The sequence below is a fragment of the Solanum pennellii genome, chromosome 3, assembly GCF_001406875.1.
Source record: "Solanum pennellii chromosome 3, SPENNV200".
In the NCBI taxonomy this organism is placed as follows: Eukaryota; Viridiplantae; Streptophyta; class Magnoliopsida; order Solanales; family Solanaceae; genus Solanum; species Solanum pennellii.
Genome location: NC_028639.1, coordinates 22,220,080 through 22,243,158, shown reverse-complemented (window position 1 = coordinate 22,243,158; position 23,079 = coordinate 22,220,080). Strand labels below are relative to the sequence as shown.

Below are 23,079 nucleotides of genomic sequence, written 5' to 3'. Positions count from 1 at the left end.
TATATATATATATATTATTATTATTATTATTATACTACCTTAAAAGGATGAACTCTCTTACGTGAATGTTAATTACTATAATACCTCCAACTTAAAACATCCGATTTAATGTATCTTTTTATATTTTATGTTATCTTACATTTATTATATTATAATATAATATCAAAAGCCTATAATTTTTCACATTAAAGGTTCGGACTTTTTCAAAAAGTTTTAACTTTTACAATAAGTTTGATTTCTTCGATGAGTTGTGATCTTTTCAAAGGGTTGCAACTTTTCAGAAGGATTGTGATTATTCCAAAGGGTTGTGACTTTTGCCAAGTGGTATGACTTTTTTAAAGAGTTGTAAATTTTTGAATGGATTGTGACCTTTTTGAAGGATTGTGTTTTTTTGAAGGATTGTGTTTTTTCTGATAAGGCACAATACACATATATTCATATTACTTTTATGGGCTATAAATAAAGGATTAACTCATATTTTTAAACTTCAAATGTCCTAATTGTGTATTCTTTTTCTTATTCATCTTAAAACACTCAGATCAATATACATTCTATATTTATTATCATATAGTATAAAATATATTAAAAGAAGAACCCTTTTCATATTAAAGAACGAAGGAGTTGAAGAAAGGGGTTTAAAGGTAATAATACGATAGGGGTAAAAAAAACCCAAACTACGAAAAAAACATCAAAGTAAATTTCTGAATTCTAAGGGTGTCACGTAGGCTGGCATAGAATTTTCTTTTATATATATAAGATTCAAACCAAACATGTTAAACTGGTAGGGAAAAAGGATTAACTAGTATGAAGGGTTATTTATTTTCTTCAAAAGTGAGTTATCCACCAAAAGTTAGTATTTACATATTGTGGGATTTTGTGTTAGTATGCTTAAAGTTTAGTGATTTTTGTGTTAGAAAGGATTAAGTAACTTTTGGAAAAAAAAAATGAAAGTTACGTGACCATCTATGAAATTTACCCGATAAAATCTTGAACTTATCAAAGTGATCAGCTTTTGGCCCTACCTCACTTTGAAGGAGGTCATTTATACTCTTTAAGGGTCGTGGTAAAGTGTATTAGCAAAAATAATGCATACATAAAATAAAATGCATGCATTGTTGGGGAAATATTAAGAATTTCACAATAATAATAATAATAATAATAATAATAACAACAACAACTTAATTTATTTAGCAAAACAGTAATCCTGAAAATAAGATAAATATTACTACAACGATATGTAAAAATAGTGCATAAATTGATAAATACTTAAGTCGTGTTGAGCACTGTCCTAAGAAACTATTTCAACAGTGTGAAATGTTTCCCAGGATTAAACAAATACTTCCCTATTTTAAATAAAGGCAAGATAAATCAGCAAATTAATTCCCTATTTTAAATAAAGACAACATGAATCAATAAATTAATTAACATCAGCAACAAATTAATTAACATCAGCAAGTTGTTAGAGGGGATATAATAACGAAGCCAAAATTTATTAAACTTAAAATGAGAAGATTATAGAAGGAGACAGGGGCGAGAGAAACAATAAAACATATTAGCAAGTTTTTTCTTATATTTCTGCTCACAAAATTCATGCCTTTTATAGGCCAAAGAATTACCTTGTCCTTGACAAGTGCCAAAGGAGGTGTCAAGAGAAAGGCAAACTACTGCCAAGTGTAATGTAGTTGCCATTTCTCCAAGAAACTTATCAAATACATTTTTAATTATTTGACTTTGTAAATATATTTAATAAAATAATATTTTGAAATAAAAATATTTGCTTACATGCATTAGCTTTGTGTATTAGTAATATCTTATTTGATACCTTTTCATGCTATGTATAATTAATGCTTGCATTGGTCTTAGTAATGCAATGGGATATAATATATGCATTAGTATGATTAAAGACCCAATTACTTCTCAAACCTCTTTTACATCTTTTCCACCAATAATTATGGAGGATACATTTGATTAAATACATATTTTTATGCAATGCATATTTTTTTTAATATACCAAACAAAACAATGCACACAAAATATTTTATATATAATTAGTACAAAATAACTAATCAATCATTACTAATACACTCTATTTAATATTATTTTTACACACCTTTTACCCTAATATGTGTGTTGCAAATTATTGTTGATCATTGTTTGTCATTCTTTTCAATCAGTTATTAGAATATATTTATTTGTAAGGCTTCTGTTTGTTCCAGGATTGTGTGTTTTTGTACTATGGATGTAATGATAAACAGAAGGAATATCCTGTTTGTGTCCTTATTCTCAAAATACAACGCACTTTGGGTAGTTGTTGAATTTGTTGTGGTTGGGTTCAGTCTATCTCTTAGACTCATACTGATGATATATGATAGTCATTGTTGCTTTCAGTGTTCTGATAACTAGAGAGGAAGTGTTCTAATTATAATTATCATTTTTCACCTTTCTTGACCTGATATTGTGAAACCCTGTTCCCCCAAAGAAGCCCAAAGTAAAGGAAAAACTAAAGAGTAAAACAACAAAATGCTTTAGACTAAACGTTTACTTGGATCATTTGTGTATAACGTGTTTTCCAAGTAAAGGTATGATGTTCCTTTTCTGAAGAAGCCTAAGGGGTTTCGTGTCTTATGGGAAACTTTTTGGTTATTACACCTCTTGGGACCACTTAAATAATGGGAATTCAACTGTTGCCCCTAAAAAGAGTTGATTTCCTTGTATGTTGGAATATGCTATCTGATGCATGTCACCCTTTACTGACCAATTTTTTCTATTTTTGTCCTGATTCTATTCAGTCTCTTCCATTCTTATAGAATAAAATGCTGTAATTTACAAAGAAAAAATGATTGTTATTTACTAATAGGAAAAAACCAATCTGAATTTGTTACTCACTCTTTTGTATAGACCTGGTAGGGGAAGTGATAGTGAAGCAGAAGATTTTGAGCATGCTGAGAAGCTACGTCAAGTTAAAGCAGTTCTTGAGGAGGTCGACACTATCTTCTTGCTCTATACATTTAGCATGTCATACTGTCATTGTTAATTCATGTTGTAATGCAAATTATTTTCATTTTCTTTTCTTAAAAGAACATGAAAGGAATATCGTAATAAGCTAGAGGATAATTGTAATATACTTTACTTTTAATTCTTTATACTTCCTTAGATATCTAGGCTCTGTCATTCCAGATAATAATTTATTTTGAAGTAACTGTTGCTACTTTAATTCCTTTTTGTCCTTTGCTTTGCTTTTGGGGTTTAACCCCCCACCCCACCCCACCCGTTCCAAAAAAAAAAGTTTGAAACCTCTGCTTACTTCTAATAACATGATTGGTATCGAGGATTACCCTACCCTGATCAAATTACCTCCCTTGTGAATTTCAATATTAAATAAACTTAGTCTATTTTTTTTAAAAAAAATTGCATGTTGCTTGTCTATTTGATCTTACATTTAGAATGAGTAGTTATTCAGTAGTCTTTCAAAACTTGACCATTTTTTCCTTCTGGATTTTGTTTTCAATCTTTATTCTTAAGAATTCTCTTCTTTCTTCACCAATCATTTCTATGGGAAGTTAATATTAATAATACTTTTAGTTGTCCTCTTATAATTGAAATTATGCTTATTCAGTAGATATTGAACTCTGGGAACTAGTGGTAGAGGTTGGGAGGGTGAATGACAGGACGATGAGCATTAAGCTAGTTGTTGAAGGGCTTACTCATAATGTTATAAGTGCTTATGCACTGCAAATGGGCTTGGACGAGGAGGTCAAAAAGCACTTCTTGGAGGATTTGGATGAGGTCATACGATGTATCCTTCTTACGACATTAATATTTTTAGGAGGAGATTCCAGTGGTTAGACCGGGACAACTTTTATGGTCTTCGATGATGTGCATGGAAATTTCGGTTTTGGGGATAGAAATTTAGGAGTCGCACATTTGGACTTTGCAAGAGCCTTGATTTGGTGATAGTTAACTCATGTTTTCAGTAGGAGGAGGAGCACTTGGTCACTTCTTGAAGTATGGTGGCCAAGACCCAAATCTATGTGGAGTAAGACAACTAAGACCTCATTTGTTTGCACTTAATGGAGGTATGAATCTATATCATTCAGGTTCAGCCCATTAAGTACGTTTGGTTTTTAGCTTTGAATCTGAATTATTCAGATTCAACCTAATAAGTTCATTTGTTTTATTTTTTAAAAAGCCTCTTAATGTGTCTGAAGAGGTTTGAACGAATCAGATCCGTAGGAGACTCTTAACAACATTCAGACTCATTTAATAAGTTATCAAATAATTGGGCATGCCTTTTTATTTCATAACTAAAGACTTTATTTCTCTCTTTTCTCAACCAAACACACATTTTCCCTCTTGAACCGGTAAGTTTTCACAAATCCTTTCAAATACTTTTTTAATATTAATAATTTTCTTTTATTGACATGTGTCAAGAACACTGGTTCGAATAATATTTTTGGTGTATTGTTGTTTATCAAGGTTTTTGAATGAAAACTAGTACTTCAAATCATGATAATTAAAACTTTTAAGGCTTGTTTTTTTAATCAAAAGTGAGGGAGCAACACCGTTTTTCACCTTGAATAGGTCATATTTTGTTGAAATGAAATTTTTATAATATTTTATTAATATAATGTTCAATTCACATGCACATTCATATATTGAAAACAAACAACATTAATTATTTAGTGTTCAGATTAAAAGACCACATCTTAATATTCAGATATGTATTAAGATGATAGAGACCACATTTTAATATTCAGATATATATTAAGATAAAACATCTACATCTTATTGCAAATCTTAATATTCAGATTCAGACCTCTTAATCTTAATGGAAACAAATGAGGCCTAAGTGTATTAGGGAAGAAACGAAGGAGTAGGGGTATTGAAGAGAAATTTTGGTGGGCATAGAGAAAACAGGAGGTGGAATAGAGAGTATTGAAGCCAAGAAGGTTGCTTACAGGAAGTTCAACAACATACCCATGGAATCCCACAAAGTGTGGTATGAGGAGGGTAGAGTGTACATAGGCTTTATCACTACATCAGAGAGGTAGTGATGTTGTTTTTAAAAGATCCTCAGCTCAAACAAGTCAAGCCGCAATTCAAAGAAAAATGACAGGGGAGAGAAACATGACAACTAATGCTTATTGAATGTTCGTAGAGACAAAATGCGACATGAGAAGACATTGAATAGGGAGAGTTATAAGGAAGCAAAGATAGTGGTCACGACGACTAAAATGACATTATTCAAATGCTTGTACGAAGAACTAGAGTACATAGGTAGGGAAAAAAGTTGTATAGGCTCTCCAAGACCATAAAAAGGAGGACATGTGATCTAGATCCAAGTGAGGTGCATTAAAGACGATGATGGTTAAGTATTGGTGAAGAAGGTTCTCATAAAACGAAGATGGCGGACTTACTTCCATGAAATCCTAAATGAAGTGGGGACATGAATGTTGTGCAAAGATCTAAGAGTTTTCTTATCTTCTATATAAATATCATTGTTGCAACACGTGTATCAAAAGCTATTTGTAATGACATGTGGTTAAGATTAACCAGCTGGTTGTGGAAAAACAAGATTCTACAGTTCTTATAGCGAAAATAAATTTTATCCATTCTCACAGAAATGCTGGCCCTTCTGTACTTGTTCTAACAGTCCATTTAGGGTAGTGAAAGGGTGTGTCTGTGGGGGTAGGGGTGGGGGGTAGGGAGTTAATGATTTAGTTCTTGTGTTACATTGTGGTTTACTCAAAGGGCGTAATTGGAGTCCGAGATTACAAAATGGTTGTGAGAAATATGGGAGAAGAATATTATTAAATTGTCTATCTACATTATTACATTGAGACCCTATTTATAGACACTACATTAGAATCCTTTTCTATATAGGATTCTATATACTATTTCTACTCCTATTCTTATTTACAGTAGAATTGTATGTACTATTATTGTTCTGATTCATATTCTAACACTCCCCCTCAAGCTAGTGCATACAAGTCATATGTACCTAGTTGATACAAATCTAGTTAATACAAGGACCGATAAGGGGCTTGGTGAGATATTTGCTTGTTGATCACTTGACTTTAGAAAATTGGTAGTCAATCTCAATGTGCTTAGTCTTCTCATGAAATACTAGATTTGATGTGCAGTGTCAATAAAATACAAGAGTGATAAATTCCTGAATTATAGTGTTGCCCTTCCCAAATCAAGCTTGAGAAGACTTTCAGACTATATAGTAGCTTATGTAATTGATATACAAGGTTACCAAACTCCCCTGAGCAAAAATATTAGGTGGTTGCTCCATATAGACTTTTCACAATGCATTGGTCGCTGAAAAGTGCTCAAAATTTGATATAACATATATGGATCATCTTGGAATCAATAAATGAGTCGATAGTAAATAAGAAAATCAATGAAAAACTAGTTGTAACATGCTTATGTGTCGAGGTATTAGATTTGATGGCTAAAAGTGGACACAATATGAGAAATGAAATTATTTGGGTAGGGTCAGAAAAATGGCACAAACCTACACAAATAAGAAAGTAGTCACCGAAAAGATGGCATGGGGCTACAGAAATTAAACATGAAAAGTAGTCACCAGAAAAATGGCGTAGTGCTACACACAAATTAAATACGAAAAAAGTAGTCATCGAAAAGATGGCACGGTCTACACAAAATAAAGTAGTCACCAAGATGATGACACCATTCTACACAAAAGAAAGTAGTGCAAATCGAACATGCAAAAATAGTCACCAAAAAGAAGGCACGGTGTTACATATATTGAACATGAAAAAGTAGTCACCAGAAAAATGGCATAGTGCTACACACAAATTAAATATGGAAAAGTAGTCAGTGGAAAGATGGCACAGTCTACACAAAATAAAGTAGTCACCGAAATGATGGTACGATTCTACACACAATAAAGTAGTCACCAGAATGATGACACAGTGTTACACAAAATAAAGTAGTCACCAGAATGATGATACGGTGCTACACAAGTCAAATATAGATGACTCGGTGTTACACAAATTAAATATAAGAAAGTAGTCACCTAAATGATGTCACGGTGTTACATGAAACAGATATGAGAAAGTAGTCACCAGAAAGATGGCATGGTGTTACACAAACACTAGCGGATACGGGTTGACACAAAACAACCTTAGAAAGTCGCCAGAAATTGATGCACGGTGACCTCTTCAACTAAGTTTTCTTCCCCTGAATATGTCAATATAGGGTTCATGCATATGTCATTGGCCCTAATTTTGTTAACATAACCAATGGCCAGACGGGCGACATATATGGGTAATAGCCGCCCACCGACAACGAAAGCTTTTTTTTTTTATAAAATAAGTCTACCAAGATTGTAGAAGCTCTTATAATATGTGAGATATTGAAAAAAATATTATTGAATTACATTGAAACCATATTATAGACACTACATTAGGCTCCTTTTCCAACCAGGACACTTCATTATAATCCTTTTCCAAATAGGACTCTATAGACCATTCCTACTCCTTTCCCTATTCTAAACAGTATTGTATATACTATTGTTCTATTTATATTCTAACACTAGTAATGGAATAATTCCAAGTGGGGCTAGTGTTTGCTTGCCTGTAGTTTGAGGAGAGGAATTTGGAATTGGGTTACTGTGTGTTTTCAAGGGGCGTATGGAAGGAGTCTAGTTTGTAGGGCTAGCTTGGGTCCGTGTGAATTGATGTTGTTGTGACGAAAAGATGAAACCGAAAATCTAACAATAAAGAACACCAAGTTTAACGTGGAAAAACCCTTCAAACCGAAGGTAACCACCACGGGATCGACAAGATCCGAATTGCTTCACTATACCAATAAGAGGGTTACAAATATTCTTCTAATGACTACACAACAAGTGTCAAAAGAGAACAAACAATAGCTACACCAACAAAAGATAAATAGAAAGAAACACCACCCAAACCCAGCTTCTGTTCGGGACCTAAAATAGGATCTTTCTGACCTCCGAATCCGATCTCCACCATTCAAATAAACCACCAAGATGTCAGGAACACTCAGTCCAAATTTCAGCCCGATCCAACAGTTAGTTAATCGGAAAACACGATTTGAACGTTGCTGGTCGAAGAAAAAGACTGCAGCAAAAGAACCTTTTTTTTCTCTCTTTTTCTCTTGTTGAAAGCTCTCTCAAAAACCTCTTTTATGTTCTAATGTCTTTCAAAGACAATACTAATGAGCAATTAATTATTCTCTCAAGACCATCCTCTATTTATAGAGTTGTGCTTTTCCTTACAAAGCCAAAACTAACTACAAATAGGATTACAATTCCAATCCTTTTCCTAATAGAATTGGAAACCAAATAAAGAGAATAATTCCAATCTTTTTTCAAATAGGATTAGGCCATGAGCCTTTGGCTGGAACATGGGCAATAGCCCAACAAATTGATGGTATGTTTGGGTGGATAGAGGAGTAGAGGTCTATGGTATACAATGATGACAAATATAATTTTTAATATGGCAGTATTCTTGTTTCACTTTCTCCATTACTGATTTCTGAAACTGGAGATTATGTGGCTAACTTGTTCAAAATTGACATGCTATCAAGTGCTAAGTTCTTACCAATTGTTAAGATATATGTTTGATTGCAGGGGGGCCATTTTTCTGGGATCTATAGAAAAGTTCAGCTAAAGCCACTACAGTGGGTTAAAGTGCCCAAATCTAATGGTGAAGGTGAAGAAGAAAGACCTACTGAAGCTCTTATGGTTCTAAAATATGGAGGTGTTCTCACTCATGCTGGAAGAAAGCAGGTTCTACTACACAGTAATATTTAGTTTAATGTTTCCTTCTGTCTTTCCCAAGTTAAATCTTTCTTCTTGTTTTTTGAAATTTCTTGGCAGGCTGAAGAGCTTGGAAGATACTTCCGTAATGATATATATCCAGGTTTGGCTTGGATTCTTGGACGTCTCACATTTGACTTTCCAAACTTTTACTCTAAAGTCATATCATGTCAGGCTTTTCATAATGTTTTCTGACTTGACATTTAGAAATTTCCAGATAAAATACTTCCTACTTAAACCCCTTGTAAAAGAATGTTGTGTCCAATCACTGTAGATGCAAATGATTAATAATTTTTGACTGAACTTTCTTTTTTTTTGCGTTTTGGTCAGTCAGATATCTTGTATTTGGGGTGTGGGATGAGGTAATGGTTATTGCATATACTATATTCCCTCTGCTTTGAACCACAGGTGAAGGTACTGGCCTACTTCGTCTCCATAGTACATATCGTCATGACTTAAAGATATACAGCTCAGATGAAGGTCGCGTGCAGGTTTTCTTCTTTTCTCGTCTTAATATATTATTGAACATTGGAAGCGTCGACGGTTTTTCTCTTTGTTCTCCAATTCTTTTTCCATCTAACTCTTTGGCTATTCAAATTATCTCATATGAGTTCTCTAGATTATTCAGCTCTTATATATGCAAAAAACTATATTTATTTTCTTCTCTAATCGTTGAGTTTGCGTTGTACACATATTGTTGGTAGATGTCCGCCGCTGCATTTGCCAAAGGTCTACTTGACTTGGAAGGACAATTAACACCTATCCTGGTCTGTATCCATGTTCAAATCTCTGCTTCTTGTATTGAATTCACAACTGAAATTAAATGAACTACATATTTCTTTTTCACTTGAAGGTATCACTGGTTAGCAAGGATTCATCTATGCTGGATGGGCTTGCCAATGCAAGTGTTGAGATAAAAGAAGCAAAGGTTGTTCTATTCTTGCATTGAGTTATAAGTTTGTTATCATATTTGAAGATCTCTAACTAGTTCTTATTTGAGTTTGTGGTTGTTTTTTAATCCTTAGTTCTTTTTGTGTTCGAGGATACTTCCGTTTTCTGATATGGATTTTAGTAGTGAAGAGTTCAAATGATCTAGCAGTAGTCACAGGCACCAGTGAAAGCTTAAAGTAGTGAGCACATAAGCTTAACCTTTTTGACAAATTTTTACATACTGTGATCATATTCAAAGAAAGCTGGCTATTGAGTTTTCCCCTTCCGTATTAAACATGAAATTGTTGTCAAAGAGTGTTATCATATTTGACTTCAATCTGCCTGTGGACATGACCTTACCTCTATATTCTACCTAAAATAAGTATTCTTTTATGTAAACTGAATATAAAGATTACATTGGAACCCAAAGTGCATGCTGCAAATATTTGCTCTATCATGGTGTAATTGTGATGCATTTGAAGCATATGAGAACCATTGGATTTGATGGTCTAATACCAGAATTAAGGTACTTTTGACAGAGTGGTTTATTGAATGTCAGAGCCTCCTTTTAGCTTTTGGAAATTACTCGATAGTTTAATGATGCAAGTCATAGATAGTAGTAAATCTTCCAGCATATTTTTCCGAATGTGAGGATCTTTAGGACCTTTGAATTTTTAGAAGTTTGTGATTGTTAAGATAAGCTTTCCCCTTGTTATAGGCGAGGTTGAATGACATAATTACTTCTGGACCAAAGACTAGTGGATCTTCAGAGAAGCCTTGGATGGTTGATGGAGGTGGACTCCCACCTAATGCATCTGAACTTATGCCCAAGTTGGTAAGTCTTAATTTGAATGTCCTGATGGATCAATCTTCTTGACAAAATAAACCTCAACCATCTGCAGCATGTTCTTCATTCTCATTATTGCATTTTTATCCTGTTTATGCCCCCGCTCCACTTCCTTTCCTTCTCTGTGACATGGTTTATTTTCAAGCTTTTGGATTTGTTTTTTTGGTGTATTCTTTTCTTTTTTCTTTTTAGTTGATTTGGGCCTTTCTATTTTCATCATCTCAAATCTGTCTTGCAATAAGGTGAAATTGACTAAGAAGGTGACAGAACAAGTGAAGCTGCTTGCTAAGGATGAAGATGAAGAACTCGCAGAGACAAGTTCCTATGATGTGATTCCTCCATATGATCAAGCTAAAGCACTTGGTAAAACAAATATAGATGTTGATCGTATTGCTGCAGGCTTACCTTGTGGCAGTGAGGGATTTCTACTCATGTATGTGCGTTGGAGAAAACTTGAGAGAGATTTATATAATGAACGCAAAGAGTAAGCTGTTTCTAGTTGAATTCACTTCTTTTATAATTGAGTATTTTATAGCTACTCAGACCTGTAGATACTTTGCCATTGTCCTTCATTGAATCTGTGCTACTGATTTGTTTATTAAAGTGGTATCTTTATTGCTTATATTCTCCCTAACACACTATTCTATTACAGTCGTTATGATATCACCCAAATTCCAGATGTTTATGACTCTTGCAAGTAAGTCAGCCCTTATTGCTTTCTTAATGAAAAAAACATGAAGGATTTTCTTCATTAAAGTTCCACTGAAAGACCATAATATGCATAAAGTGTCTGTTTTAGTTATTTTCTGAATTGTTTCACAGGTATGATCGTGTGCACAACTCACATCTAAAGCTAGAGGATTTGGATGAACTCTTTGAAGTTGCAAAGGTACAAACAAGTTAGAGAAAAGTGTACTGTTTTGAGCTCCCCAAGTTTTTTCTCAGTAGTGACAAATAACTGTGATGGTGCTGTTGATTTAGTGGCTTATCTTTAGGCTACTAGTTTCATTTGTCCATTGTCTATGTTGTCGTACAATGAAGATTTTGCAGTGTTGACTTAAGAGTAAGCATGTCTAACTTCTATAAAATATTACTCCGCTTTTGTATTTCAGCTCCTCGCAGACGGTGTTATTCCCAATGAGTATGGGATCAATCCAAAGCAGAAGCTGAAGATTGGATCAAAAGTAAAGTTCTTCAGAGATATTTTCATTTTTCACATTTTTCCTCTGTGTAGAATAATTTATACCTACTTCTTGTCTACCTACTACATGTACTGTCACTGATAACCCAAAATTAATTTTTAGTCTTAAGAGTGAACAAAGAAGTGGACGGACTTCGAAAGACAAAAGTTTTGGTATTTCTCGTAGCTTGCAGAGTTACTTTCTGCTTCTGTTAGGGTATATCTAGATGGAATCCTCTGCCCCTATGCCTATAGTCAAATACAACCTAGAACATGTAGTTCATGAGTTAAAGAGTGTTGAGGTTTAGCACTGATTTTTGAGGCAAGGAATGCAGGCAAGTTCATGTGGATGCCTTTTTTGCTTGTTGATCTGACTATGCTAAAAATTAACATAAAGTAGCTCTGAGTAGTCAGGAGTCCCTTTCAATTACATTCAAATCATATATCTGGTAGACCTTTGCTTTATTGTAAATGAAAGCTACATAGAGACTTGAATACATCATCTAAGATTTTGACATTTTAGATTGCTCGCCGATTGTTGGGTAAAATTTTGATTGATCTGAGGAATACTCGGGAAGAAGCTCTAAGTGTTGCTGACTTGAAGAGTAGTCAAGACCACGATTCATCAGTGAATGAGACGGGGAATGAAGATACAGAATATCATCCCAAGCTTAACAATAGGAGTGATCACAAACTTAAAAAAAGAGGTAGCTTCACCAGTGAAAAATCAACAGACCAGGATGATGATGATGACAAAGAGACCAAGTATCGGTTAGATCCAAAGTATGTGGTCTTCATCATTTATAAATAAAGATAGTTGCTGAATCGGTATTCGTCTTATGGAAATTCAGACATTGCTCCAAAAATAAAGGAAAATCTGTTAAATACATCTACTATATTATTTGTGATGTTTTCTGATTTTCTTTTGTCAGGTATGCAAATGTGAGGACACCAGAAAGACATGTGCGGACACGCCTTTACTTTACATCAGTGAGTGAAAACCTGCATTTGAGTGTTGTAATTATTTCTACTGTATTGTGCTGCAACTACCAGTGCTTTTCTTCCATTCTTCCTCTAATCCTGAACCCTACACCCTTAATTTCTAGCTATAACTGGCTAAACACACACAAAAAAAGTATAACACGTAGAAATATGACGGTCTGTAAATATAAATAATTGCGGTGATACACGTTTAAAGGTGTGAATGAGAAATGAAGGGTTGTGACTTTTCCGAAGAGTTGCCCTTTACGAAAGGTTGTGTCTTTTATAAAGGGTTGTGACCGTTCTTAAAGGTTGTGCCTTTTCCAAAGGGTTTTGATCTTTCTAAAAGGTTGTCCTTTTCTCAAAGGATTATGACCTCTCTGATAAGACACAATTATAACATTTTCATACTACCCTTTTTGTTGGCTATAAGTAGAGAGTGTTTTCACTCATTTTTCTGCATCGAATTTTCCTTCTCTTTCACACATTTTCTTTAGCGAAATAGAGTTTTTGTGTGATCTTGTTGGTACTATTTGAGTTCGATGAAGTTATCGAAGTTTGAGGCACCATTAAAGAATTTAATAGTTTATCCGTCTTCTCTTGGGAGGAAATAATCCACAACCTCAGGTACAGTGAGTGGATTAAATTCCTTAAGGACACAGTTAGTTTTGTGGACTCGGATAGTTAATTTTTTCTTCTTAATTGTCTCTGGTTTACTATTCTGAATACAGGATATAACAAACTTAATGAATTTAGTTATTTTTTCATGTATTTTTTTTTCTATTTAACTGTGAGAAATAAATGAGCACATGTTGTCTCCTAACAATATTAGAATATGAGTTAAGTTTCTCATTGAATTCAAGGCATTCTATGAAAATATAGAGTATGATGGAAACTGGATTTTATTTTAGCAAGAGATGGTACAAATCTGATTTGAAAGGTTATGGGAAATTTATGGATGCTATGGTTGACACTTCGCCTTGCTGTCATTTATCTCAAACAAGAAAAGTTACTTGTATGGTATGATTGGTGACAGATAGATATGATTCAATGGGAGTAAAAATTGGGTGGCTTCTTTATTTTTCATTATGTGATGACCACAAAATATATTTTTATTATTAATAATTTGTATTATGTTTGGAAACTACTATAATTTTTTAATTATTGTGAAATTTGATTGTGTCTGATTTTCGGAGTCTAAAATCTTTTGATTTTCTACTCCTTTGGTTTGTTATAAAAACTTTACCTGATAAATTAGAATGTATATTTGGTTCGAAAAATATAAAAATTTCATCAATTTATTGAACACGCTATTTGAATGAATATTCCGACTTGAAGGGTATAAAAAAAATTTGAAGAATATAAAAACTTCATCATTAACTAGAAACAGTGTTATATTTTTGGTTTTTGGAGATTAAAACCTCTTGGTTTTCTATTCCATCTGAATCTAAAACTGATTTGAAGTCATAAAAACTTCATCAGCATTGAAAGTTCATTCGGTTGACAATTTGAAGCATATAAATCTTCATAGTTAACTAGAAACAAATTGTACAAAGTTTCAGTCTTTATTGTTAGTATTCTAAATACTAAATGGTCTGTCTAATGTGACAGAAGCAAAATAATATTAGTGAGATAAAATTAGTAATTTTGTGCCACCTATGACTGTCTCTATGAATTATACTTTGACATTTTGTAAAGATTGTCAAAGAGAATTGAAGGACTAACAGTTCTTTTGTAGAATATAATCTCCAAAAGAGAATTCACGATGGTATACAACTTGAAAGCATTGAAATAAAATATGTGGAAAATTATTTTCAAGTACTTGAAAAATATTTTTGAGATCATATTTACAATGTGGGGTTCTTTGCTTGCGATAAAGACCAAATTGGATTTGGCATTTGATCTCAACTGCAAAATAATAAATAATTGAAGGTTATGTAAAGGAATTTCTGAAAAGGACATGTGATAAGGTACGAATTTTAAACAATGTTTATATCTGACAAATTTATAAAAAGTAAAGAACCAAATATTTGTGAGGAAAATTTATCTCAGAAAGGATATTTTGAAACTCAATATTTTTCTGCTTTTTCTTACATGCTTGAGTTGAACTGTTTTTACATGGACACTTGACACATGTCAATTACAAAACCTCGTGAAAACTGATCAACTTAGAATTTTGCCTAACTTTGAGTGCAATAAATAAAAATGTGAAGTTTGTGCTGAATCTAAGTATGCTAAGCTTTCCTATAAATTTGTTGAAAGAAATTTTAATTCCTTAGAGTTGATTCACACTCGCATTTGTGATATCAAGTCAACATGGTGAGAAAAAATATTTTATAATTTTTATTGACCACTAGATGTTGTTATACCTATTGATGAATGGTAAGGAAGAAGCAGTAGAAACATATAGACTATAAACTGAAGTTAAAATTTGGTTGGATAAAAAGATAAAAATGATTAGAACGGATAGAGGTGAAAAATATGAATCTCCTTTTGCAGAAATATATTTTGAAAATGGAATCACCCATCAAAGTATTGCCCGTTCTCACCTAAGTCTAATGAAATTGCAATAAGGAAAAAGTGAACATTGAAGGAAATGTTGAGTGTACTTATAAGTTCAGGTTTACTATAAAACTTGTGGGAGGAAGCTATCATTAAGGAACAACAAAAAGTTTGTCTGTTCAGATTGGGAGCAACAAAGAGTTGTCTGTTCATAAAGAGAGCTAAGTTTTTTACGTTCAAACCTTGTTTTATCCTGATAGAGCATTGCTTATCGCCCCTTAAAGTATATACAGACAATAACTTCTGAAAGATAGTGATCTAATTTGATTTATGGTTTATAATTTCAAACAGTTAGATGTCTACTTACTTCGATTTGATTTGGAAAGAGGTTGTCAGTAGTGAGATCGATTCAATCTTGAGAAACCATACCTGAGAGTTGATTGCTCTTTCTCGAGGAAATAATCCTTTGCATTCAAATTTAAAGTGGATCTTCAAAAGGAAAATGAAAGTTGATGAAGGTCTTGCTTTTTTGATACATAATGGCCACTTACTAGGATTACATGCATTCATATGTCAATTGAACTAGTTGCGGTGTAGGACCTTCAAATTTGTCAAATGGATGGAAAAAACACTATCTTAAATGGAGAATTGGAGGGATAATTTACATGGCGCTACCCGAGGGTTTGTGATCTTTTTAAAGAAAAGAAAGTGTGCCAGATTTGTTAAGTCACTCTATGGACTAAAACAACACCCAAACAATGTCATGCAAAGTTTGACCAAATCAAATTGACAAATAGATTTAAGATTAATTAATGTGATAAGTGTGCTTACATTAAAGACACTCCAAATCACAAGGTCATTGTTTGTTTATATGCAGATGACATGTTGATCATGAATTGAGACACTTCTGACATAAATGCTACTAAAAGCATAAGGTAGAAAACAACTTTGAGATGAAAAACTTCGGAGTTTTTTATGTGATCTTAGGTATAAGAATACTTAGAATTCCACAAGGTTTAGCATTTTCACACTCTCATTACATTGAAAAGGTACTTCACAAGTTCAGGTATTTGAATTTCAATACTATCAAGACTCCAATAAATGTGAGTTTAGCACTTCAAAAGAATGAAGGTGAAAGTGATTCACAATTGGATTATGCTAGAATAATGAGAAGTATGATGTATATAATGAACTGCATGCGATCACATGTGTTATTAGTAAATTGAGTCGTTTCAAATAAAAAATAATTGGATGATAATGAAAAAAGTTTAGGAGTACTTTGCATTATAACAAATATTCAACACGATTGTAATGATATAGTGATGCAAATTGGATCACTGGGTCAAATAAAGTAAAATCCACGAGTGAGTATATATTTTCTCTTAGTGGAGAAGCAGTCTCCCGAAAATCTTTCAAATAAACATGTATCGCTCGCTCCATGATGAAATTTGAGTTTATCGCTCTATTGCTCTAGATAAGGCTGGTGAAGAAACTGAATGACTTCGGAATTTCTTGGAAGATACTTTTTTAGCCCAAGGCTTTGGCACCAATATGCATACACTGATATAGTTAAGCTACAATAGGTAGGGAGGGAAGCATGATGTATAACGAAAAATCTTTTCATATAAGACATATACATAATATCGTTAGAGAGCTACTCTCTAGTGGAACAATTGACTATGTAAAGTCAAAGGATAATGTATCAGATCCACTTATAAAATGCCTAATTAGAGAAGGAGTAGATAGATCATCAAAGGAAATGAGACTATGGTCGAGGACAAGTCATTGTGACGGTAATTCTACCTAGAAGACTAGAGATCCCAAGATCTAGGTTCAAGGAGATCAAACATAGTCATTGATGACGGTTCAACATTATCAAAATTATTTTATGGTTCATTCCCATGATGAGGAAATGTTCAGTAACAAGGATAAAAACATTAAGACTTTATAATGATTTCTAAATTTGATACATGGTATATCAAATGGTGTATCTACGGGATAACACATTTAGAAATCAGATATGTAAGTGTTAAGTGTAAGCCGCTTCAAGGAAAATTTGGTAAGACCAATTTCCTATGCACTTATAAACCAAGACGTGTTCATGATTGAAATGAACAAAATAAGGAGAGCCAAAAAATAGTTAAAGGGTTGATTGTGAGAGTTATGTTGTTTAGATACACACCCATGCTCGACGGTTCAAAGATATCAAATCTACTGATTGACCGAGTATATCTGATATACATTCATTATTGAAAGTTTAAAGGAAACCCTACTTATCCAAATGCAATTAATCCTTACTTACGAATCACACAGTTTGTCATGCATATGTTTCAACGGTAGTCATTCCCCATTTATGTGGGGAATTGTTGGGTTTTAAAGGTGTTAATGAGAAATGAAGGGTTGTGACTTTTCCAAATATTTGTCCTTTACGAAAGGTTGTGTCTATTCTAAAGTGTTGTAACTGTTTGCAAAGGTTGTGCCTTTTCCAAAGGGTTGTGACCTTTCTAAAAGGTTGTCCCTTTTTCAAAGGGTTGTGACCTCTTCGATAAGGCTTTATTAACACTTTTTCATACTACCCTTTGTTGACTATAAATAAATAGATTTTTCTCTCAAATTTCTGTATCGAATTTTTCCTTTTTTTAATACATTTTCTTAAAAACGAAATGGAGTCTTTGTGTGATCTCATTCTGCTATTTGAGTTCGACGAAATTATCAAAGTTTGAGGTACCACTAGTTCTTCAATAGTTTATCTGTTTTATATGGAGGGAATAATCCAGAACCTTGGGTACATCGATGGGATTAAATCCTTAAGGATACACAATCAGTTTTGTGGACTCAGATAGTTTATTTATGAAAAGTCATGTTGATATAGCAGGGCGCAAAGTTCAAGTCAACTTTTATGTGGTCAACATGAATGATTTACACTTGAATCTGAATTTTAAAGTCTAAAAAACACTTGACTGCCAGCAGCAGGATGAAGTTATGATGTTACATGACTAGTGCCTCAAAAACCTTTTCTGATCTTCCTTCAACTGGATTTACATTATGTTACAAACTCTATATTCCCATAGCTTTGTATTTCCTTCCTTAAAATATAGATTCTACTAATCTTCTATGATTAAATTATTGTTTAATTCTTATAATGCTTTTCAATTTTTGTTTTTTTTCTTGTCTTGTCTGTTTTAGCTTTACCATTAATTTTAATTTGTTTTCATCATTTTTCCTTGTCTAACATTCTAGTTTTACAATTGTTTGACGGCCACGAGTCACATACCCTTTTCAATTTTTGTTTTTTTTCTTGTCTTGTCTGTTTTAGCTTTACCATTAATTTTAATTTGTTTTCATCATTTTCCCTTGTCTAACATTCTAGTTTTACAATTGTTTGACGGCCAGGAGTCACATATACATTCCTTGATGAATGTTATTCGTTACTGCAACTTGGATGAGTCTCTTCATGGAGAGGACAGCCTTGTGTGTGACAATGCTTTAGATCGCTTGTTCAGAACCAAGGAGCTTGACTACATGAGTCATATTGTATTGAGGATGTTTGAGAACACAGAGGTTGGTACAACCTAGTGATCCTTAACTGAAGCACAAATTAAAAAAAGACCACAGTATTACTAGTTACTGAAGTGCATACCTGTCTTTTTTTTTTGCATCCACAGAATTGATTTGAAGTTAAAAAACTGCTTTACTTTGTGTTTTGATAAGGTAGTGATGGTGCATCATTGCCTTTTCCTCTGGTTCTTGCTATTTCACAAATAACAAGTGTTATCTTGAATGTTAGGTGTATAATAACTGAGAATTTCAACCTTTTCATTTATATTTGATAAGATAAAAAGGTGTTCTTTCCAAACCCATTCAGCATAATAAGACCCTCTGCCTTCTCCGTTGGTATAAAGTCCGGGATGATTCTTGATTTTAATGGCCTTAGGGTATGGATCAATGGAAAAGATTATGCAGCTAAATAAATATGCATTATTTTGAGACCTAAGAATAGATTATAATAGGTAACTTAATACAAGTATAAATCCAGCAGATTTTACATCTTCCACTGTTCCCATTCAAACTGTGTGTTTAAAAGGCAACTTGTTTCGACGGAAATATTTTTTTTGCTATTAGAAGTAAATGTGTGAAGTACAAATCAAGATTTGTGTTTTCTTATGTTGGAAATGAGAAAATCGTGTGGGAAATGTCTACCGGATTCATTTCCTATCTTATTTGTTTCAGGTGGCTTTGGAAGACCCAAAAAGGTTTCGCATAGAAATGACTTTCAGCCATGGAGCAGATCTATCATCATTAGAGGTACTTTGTATCCTTTTCAAGTAATTAAAAAAAAGATTACTATATCCACCCTGTGAAGTCCTAGAGCTATTCGCACGTATGGTCGCATAACTGTATCTACTATAACAAAAAGGTCATATTTTTTCACATTAAAGTAATCAAACTTTCCCACTATAAAATAGTAAATTCTCTAAATTTACCCACTATAACAACAAAACGTACTCATTAAGGCGATTTTACAAATACAACTGGTAATATTTTGTGATATTACTGTTTTAATGTGAAGAAAAGTAGTTTTGTGGTGTTATAGTGGATATATTTCTGTTAAATTATATGTGAGAATGAGTTTTGACTTTGTTGTCATTGTGGCTAAGTTTAGCGACTGCATTTGAAACTAAACCATGTTCATTGACGGTCTAATAATTTCTGAATAGTGGTGAAAGTAATGGATCATTACCACATTGATAAGTTTGCAGAAAATTAAATGTAGAAATTTGAGTCGTTTGATTTACTTTGTTTGCATGCAGAAAAATGACAAGGAAGCGACTTCATGGCATCAGGAGCACATATTGCCAGTTATGGTTCCTGAAAGGCTTCAAGAAGTGGGATCACATCTTACATGGGATAATATGGAAAATATGATTCATCCATTCGCCATGCCGGCTGAAGATTTTCCCCCACCATCAACCCCTCAAGGTTTCTCAGGCTACTTTTCAAAAAGTGCATTAGTTCTAGAGCGCCTCGCTAACTTATGGCCCTTTCACAAGTATGGGAACACTAATGGGAAGTAGTGCCTTATTGTTTTCCTGTTTCATTGGCAATTCGTTTCCTCTAACCGAGGTTTGAGATTGTCTCCTCAAAGGTATTGAGGAATCAATAGTAGCTGGAGAGTTGTGGGATATCATTTTTTGAAAATGTCTTCCTTTTTTCCTTGATACCATCATTATCATTCATTCACATAAGTAAAATGGAAAGTTTTGCAATGAAGCGCCACCTCAAAATCACATAAATATTCAGTGAATCAGCCTAAAACTGCTTTACTTGAGATTTTTAGCATAGTCTTGGCTTGGGTTGTACCCTCTTCTGTATATGCTAATGTTCTTGAGAGAATAATTTATAGAGGAAAAATGACCAAATGAGCCCGCAATCTGTTATCGGATTTTCAACTACACACTTTTACTTTACGAGAGTCCTATTATCCCCCTGAACTATTTAAAATGGAAATTATTACCTCCCTAAATGCTTATGTGGCAAAGTGAGTTTATTCCACTCTCTCAAAAGAGTGAAGGTAAAAAATAAATATCAAAACTTTGTAATTTTTTTTTTCATTCTTATTTTTTTCTTTATTTATTTTTATCACATATCTTTTCTTATTCTTAGCAACTTAGTAGAACATCCATGGTAGTCATCAAATTTCACCATCACGGTCTGGAAACACCACAATTACAGTATCTATTAACACACCATAATTTCTAGATAGAATTCTCTTTCCTAATCTCCACACAATCAAAATTATTAAGTAAATTACTTTATTCCCATTTTCAAAATCAACCATTAGACATTAAAACACCATTGAAAATTCATTCAAACAACTTAATAATGTTGAGGATCTCCTAAAAATTCTCAAAATATCCTCATCGAAAAAGATTTTGACTGACAATTTATCTTTTAGGTCATTCCTCTAATTGAACCCATGCTCTTGCAAAAATGACGCCGAGGGCTGTCATTCCTCTAATTACATCCATAGATTTTTTCGGAATACACCAACACCAATATATACATTCTCTCAAATAGATCTTTCTTGTCATAGATGTAGTCGATGCAAGCTGGGAGCGGTGGTGGTGGAAATGGTGTTGACTACAACATTAGATATAGCTTGGAGAGTGGACTTGGAAGGCCATGGATACACACCGCCATTAGGCTTCCTAGCTACCAGTGGTGCCACTGTACAATAATACTTCACAACAAATGAGTAAGGTGAGAAGTCAACCGAAACATTATTATCACTGCACAATTTACAAACATAATATTCTTTTTCGTATGAGGCACACATAAAACATTACTTAAATTGAGAGGGGTAGACGAAGAGGGTATAAGAGTAGAACTTGTATGGGTTATCTTATGAGATTTATCATCAATATTCAGAGTGAAGATAAAGGTTTTGTAATTCTTGGGTAACATGGTGAGAGGCACCGAAATCGACAAGCCAATTTGGATTTCAATTGGTGGATTGTGTATCAAAGTTAGCTTTGGGTTGCTGATCCTTGGATCGGTTGAAGTTGCTTGAAAAAACTATTGGGTCTAGAATTTGTGATAACAGATAAAATGGAGAGTAATTTCCTGCATTGCTTCACGTGATTGCCAAGTTTGTCGCACAGTTGATAGGTGACCCTGAGTTGATTATTTTGATCACCGGAATGATCTCCTCGATAACCTCCATTTCCATTATGATTGGAAGGAGAGAAATTCCTTTGATGGATCATGAGTTATTGGTACCTCGATTGGAATTTCAGTTGGTAGAGGCGGGAGGTTTAGCAACAAAATTCGCCATGATTGGCGCCACAGTTTGGGATGACCGACAAGTCAAATGAGCTTCAAAGTCAGTCAACTTGTCATGGTTCTCTTGAAAGGTTATGGCTATTTCACGAGCGCGAAGTGCAGAGGAAATGTTATCATACTCGAAAGGAAGGTCATGTACAACATGAAGAAAAACTTCATCAGCGGAGATGTGAACAATAAGTGAAGCAAGCTTGGTGCAATTCACTTTTCTTATATGCAATTACACAAGAATAGAGAGATTTACCTTTTGAATAGTATTCAAGTCATCTCTCAAACTTATTATGCGAGCAAACGACTGTTTCACATAAGTAGTGGCAAGGTTTTGCCAAAGCGCATAGGAAGTTTTATCATCAGTAACAAATGGTATAGTTTATGGTGAAAGGGATGCAACCATGGCACTACTAATAAGATGGTCTTGTCGTTCATAGACTGAGATAGTTGTGGTGGATGGTGGTTCATGTCAGGCCCCGAGCCAATACCCTGGGTGGGACTTTCCCTTGAGAACCATTGCTGACTCCAAGCAAACCCTTGGCATGACTTACTTACTCAGCGAAAGACTTAAAGCACAAGAATTAGTCTGGATAAAGAACTTGTGAAATAAACTGAGAATGTCTTTAAAAAAACATTCAACTGGCCAAAATGGCTACCCAAGTCTTATAGAAAAACATCTGAAATACAAAGATAAAAGACTCATAACTAACTGTCTGACTATCTATTAACTAAACAACTTAGATGGATGTTGGGACAAACCCCAAAACATCCTAATTAACTAAAGTAAAACTGAAAGCAATAAGAGGAGTCCTCCAGAATGCAAAGAGGCTCATCAACAGACTCTGATCTGCCCACTGGATCAACGATGCGTTGGATGCCGATCCTAGTTACATGTGTCTGCATCACAATAAGATACAAGCCAACTGACATCAATACATTGAATGTATGAGTATGCAAGTTGGAATGCTAAATACAACATAGGCGAAAAGA

At 33.7% G+C, this 23,079-nt stretch overlaps 1 protein-coding gene across 1 annotated transcript in view; it reads left to right on the top strand.

Annotated features, from left to right (window-relative positions):
- Positions 1–20,474, top strand: part of LOC107012572 (inositol hexakisphosphate and diphosphoinositol-pentakisphosphate kinase VIP1-like) — a 32,429-nt gene extending 11,955 nt beyond the window's left edge. The window contains exons 15-30 of the mRNA XM_015212447.2: positions 2,899–2,980; positions 8,627–8,785; positions 8,876–8,918; positions 9,224–9,306; positions 9,520–9,582; positions 9,669–9,743; positions 10,464–10,580; positions 10,835–11,076; positions 11,245–11,289; positions 11,415–11,481; positions 11,705–11,776; positions 12,296–12,555; positions 12,705–12,762; positions 18,649–18,816; positions 19,486–19,560; positions 20,067–20,474. Coding sequence (XP_015067933.1) covers positions 2,899–2,980; positions 8,627–8,785; positions 8,876–8,918; positions 9,224–9,306; positions 9,520–9,582; positions 9,669–9,743; positions 10,464–10,580; positions 10,835–11,076; positions 11,245–11,289; positions 11,415–11,481; positions 11,705–11,776; positions 12,296–12,555; positions 12,705–12,762; positions 18,649–18,816; positions 19,486–19,560; positions 20,067–20,330 — 1,873 coding nt within the window. The 3' untranslated portion in view covers positions 20,331–20,474. The remainder of the gene's footprint in view (positions 1–2,898; positions 2,981–8,626; positions 8,786–8,875; positions 8,919–9,223; positions 9,307–9,519; positions 9,583–9,668; positions 9,744–10,463; positions 10,581–10,834; positions 11,077–11,244; positions 11,290–11,414; positions 11,482–11,704; positions 11,777–12,295; positions 12,556–12,704; positions 12,763–18,648; positions 18,817–19,485; positions 19,561–20,066) is intronic.
- The last annotated feature ends 2,605 nt before the right edge of the window (positions 20,475–23,079 follow it).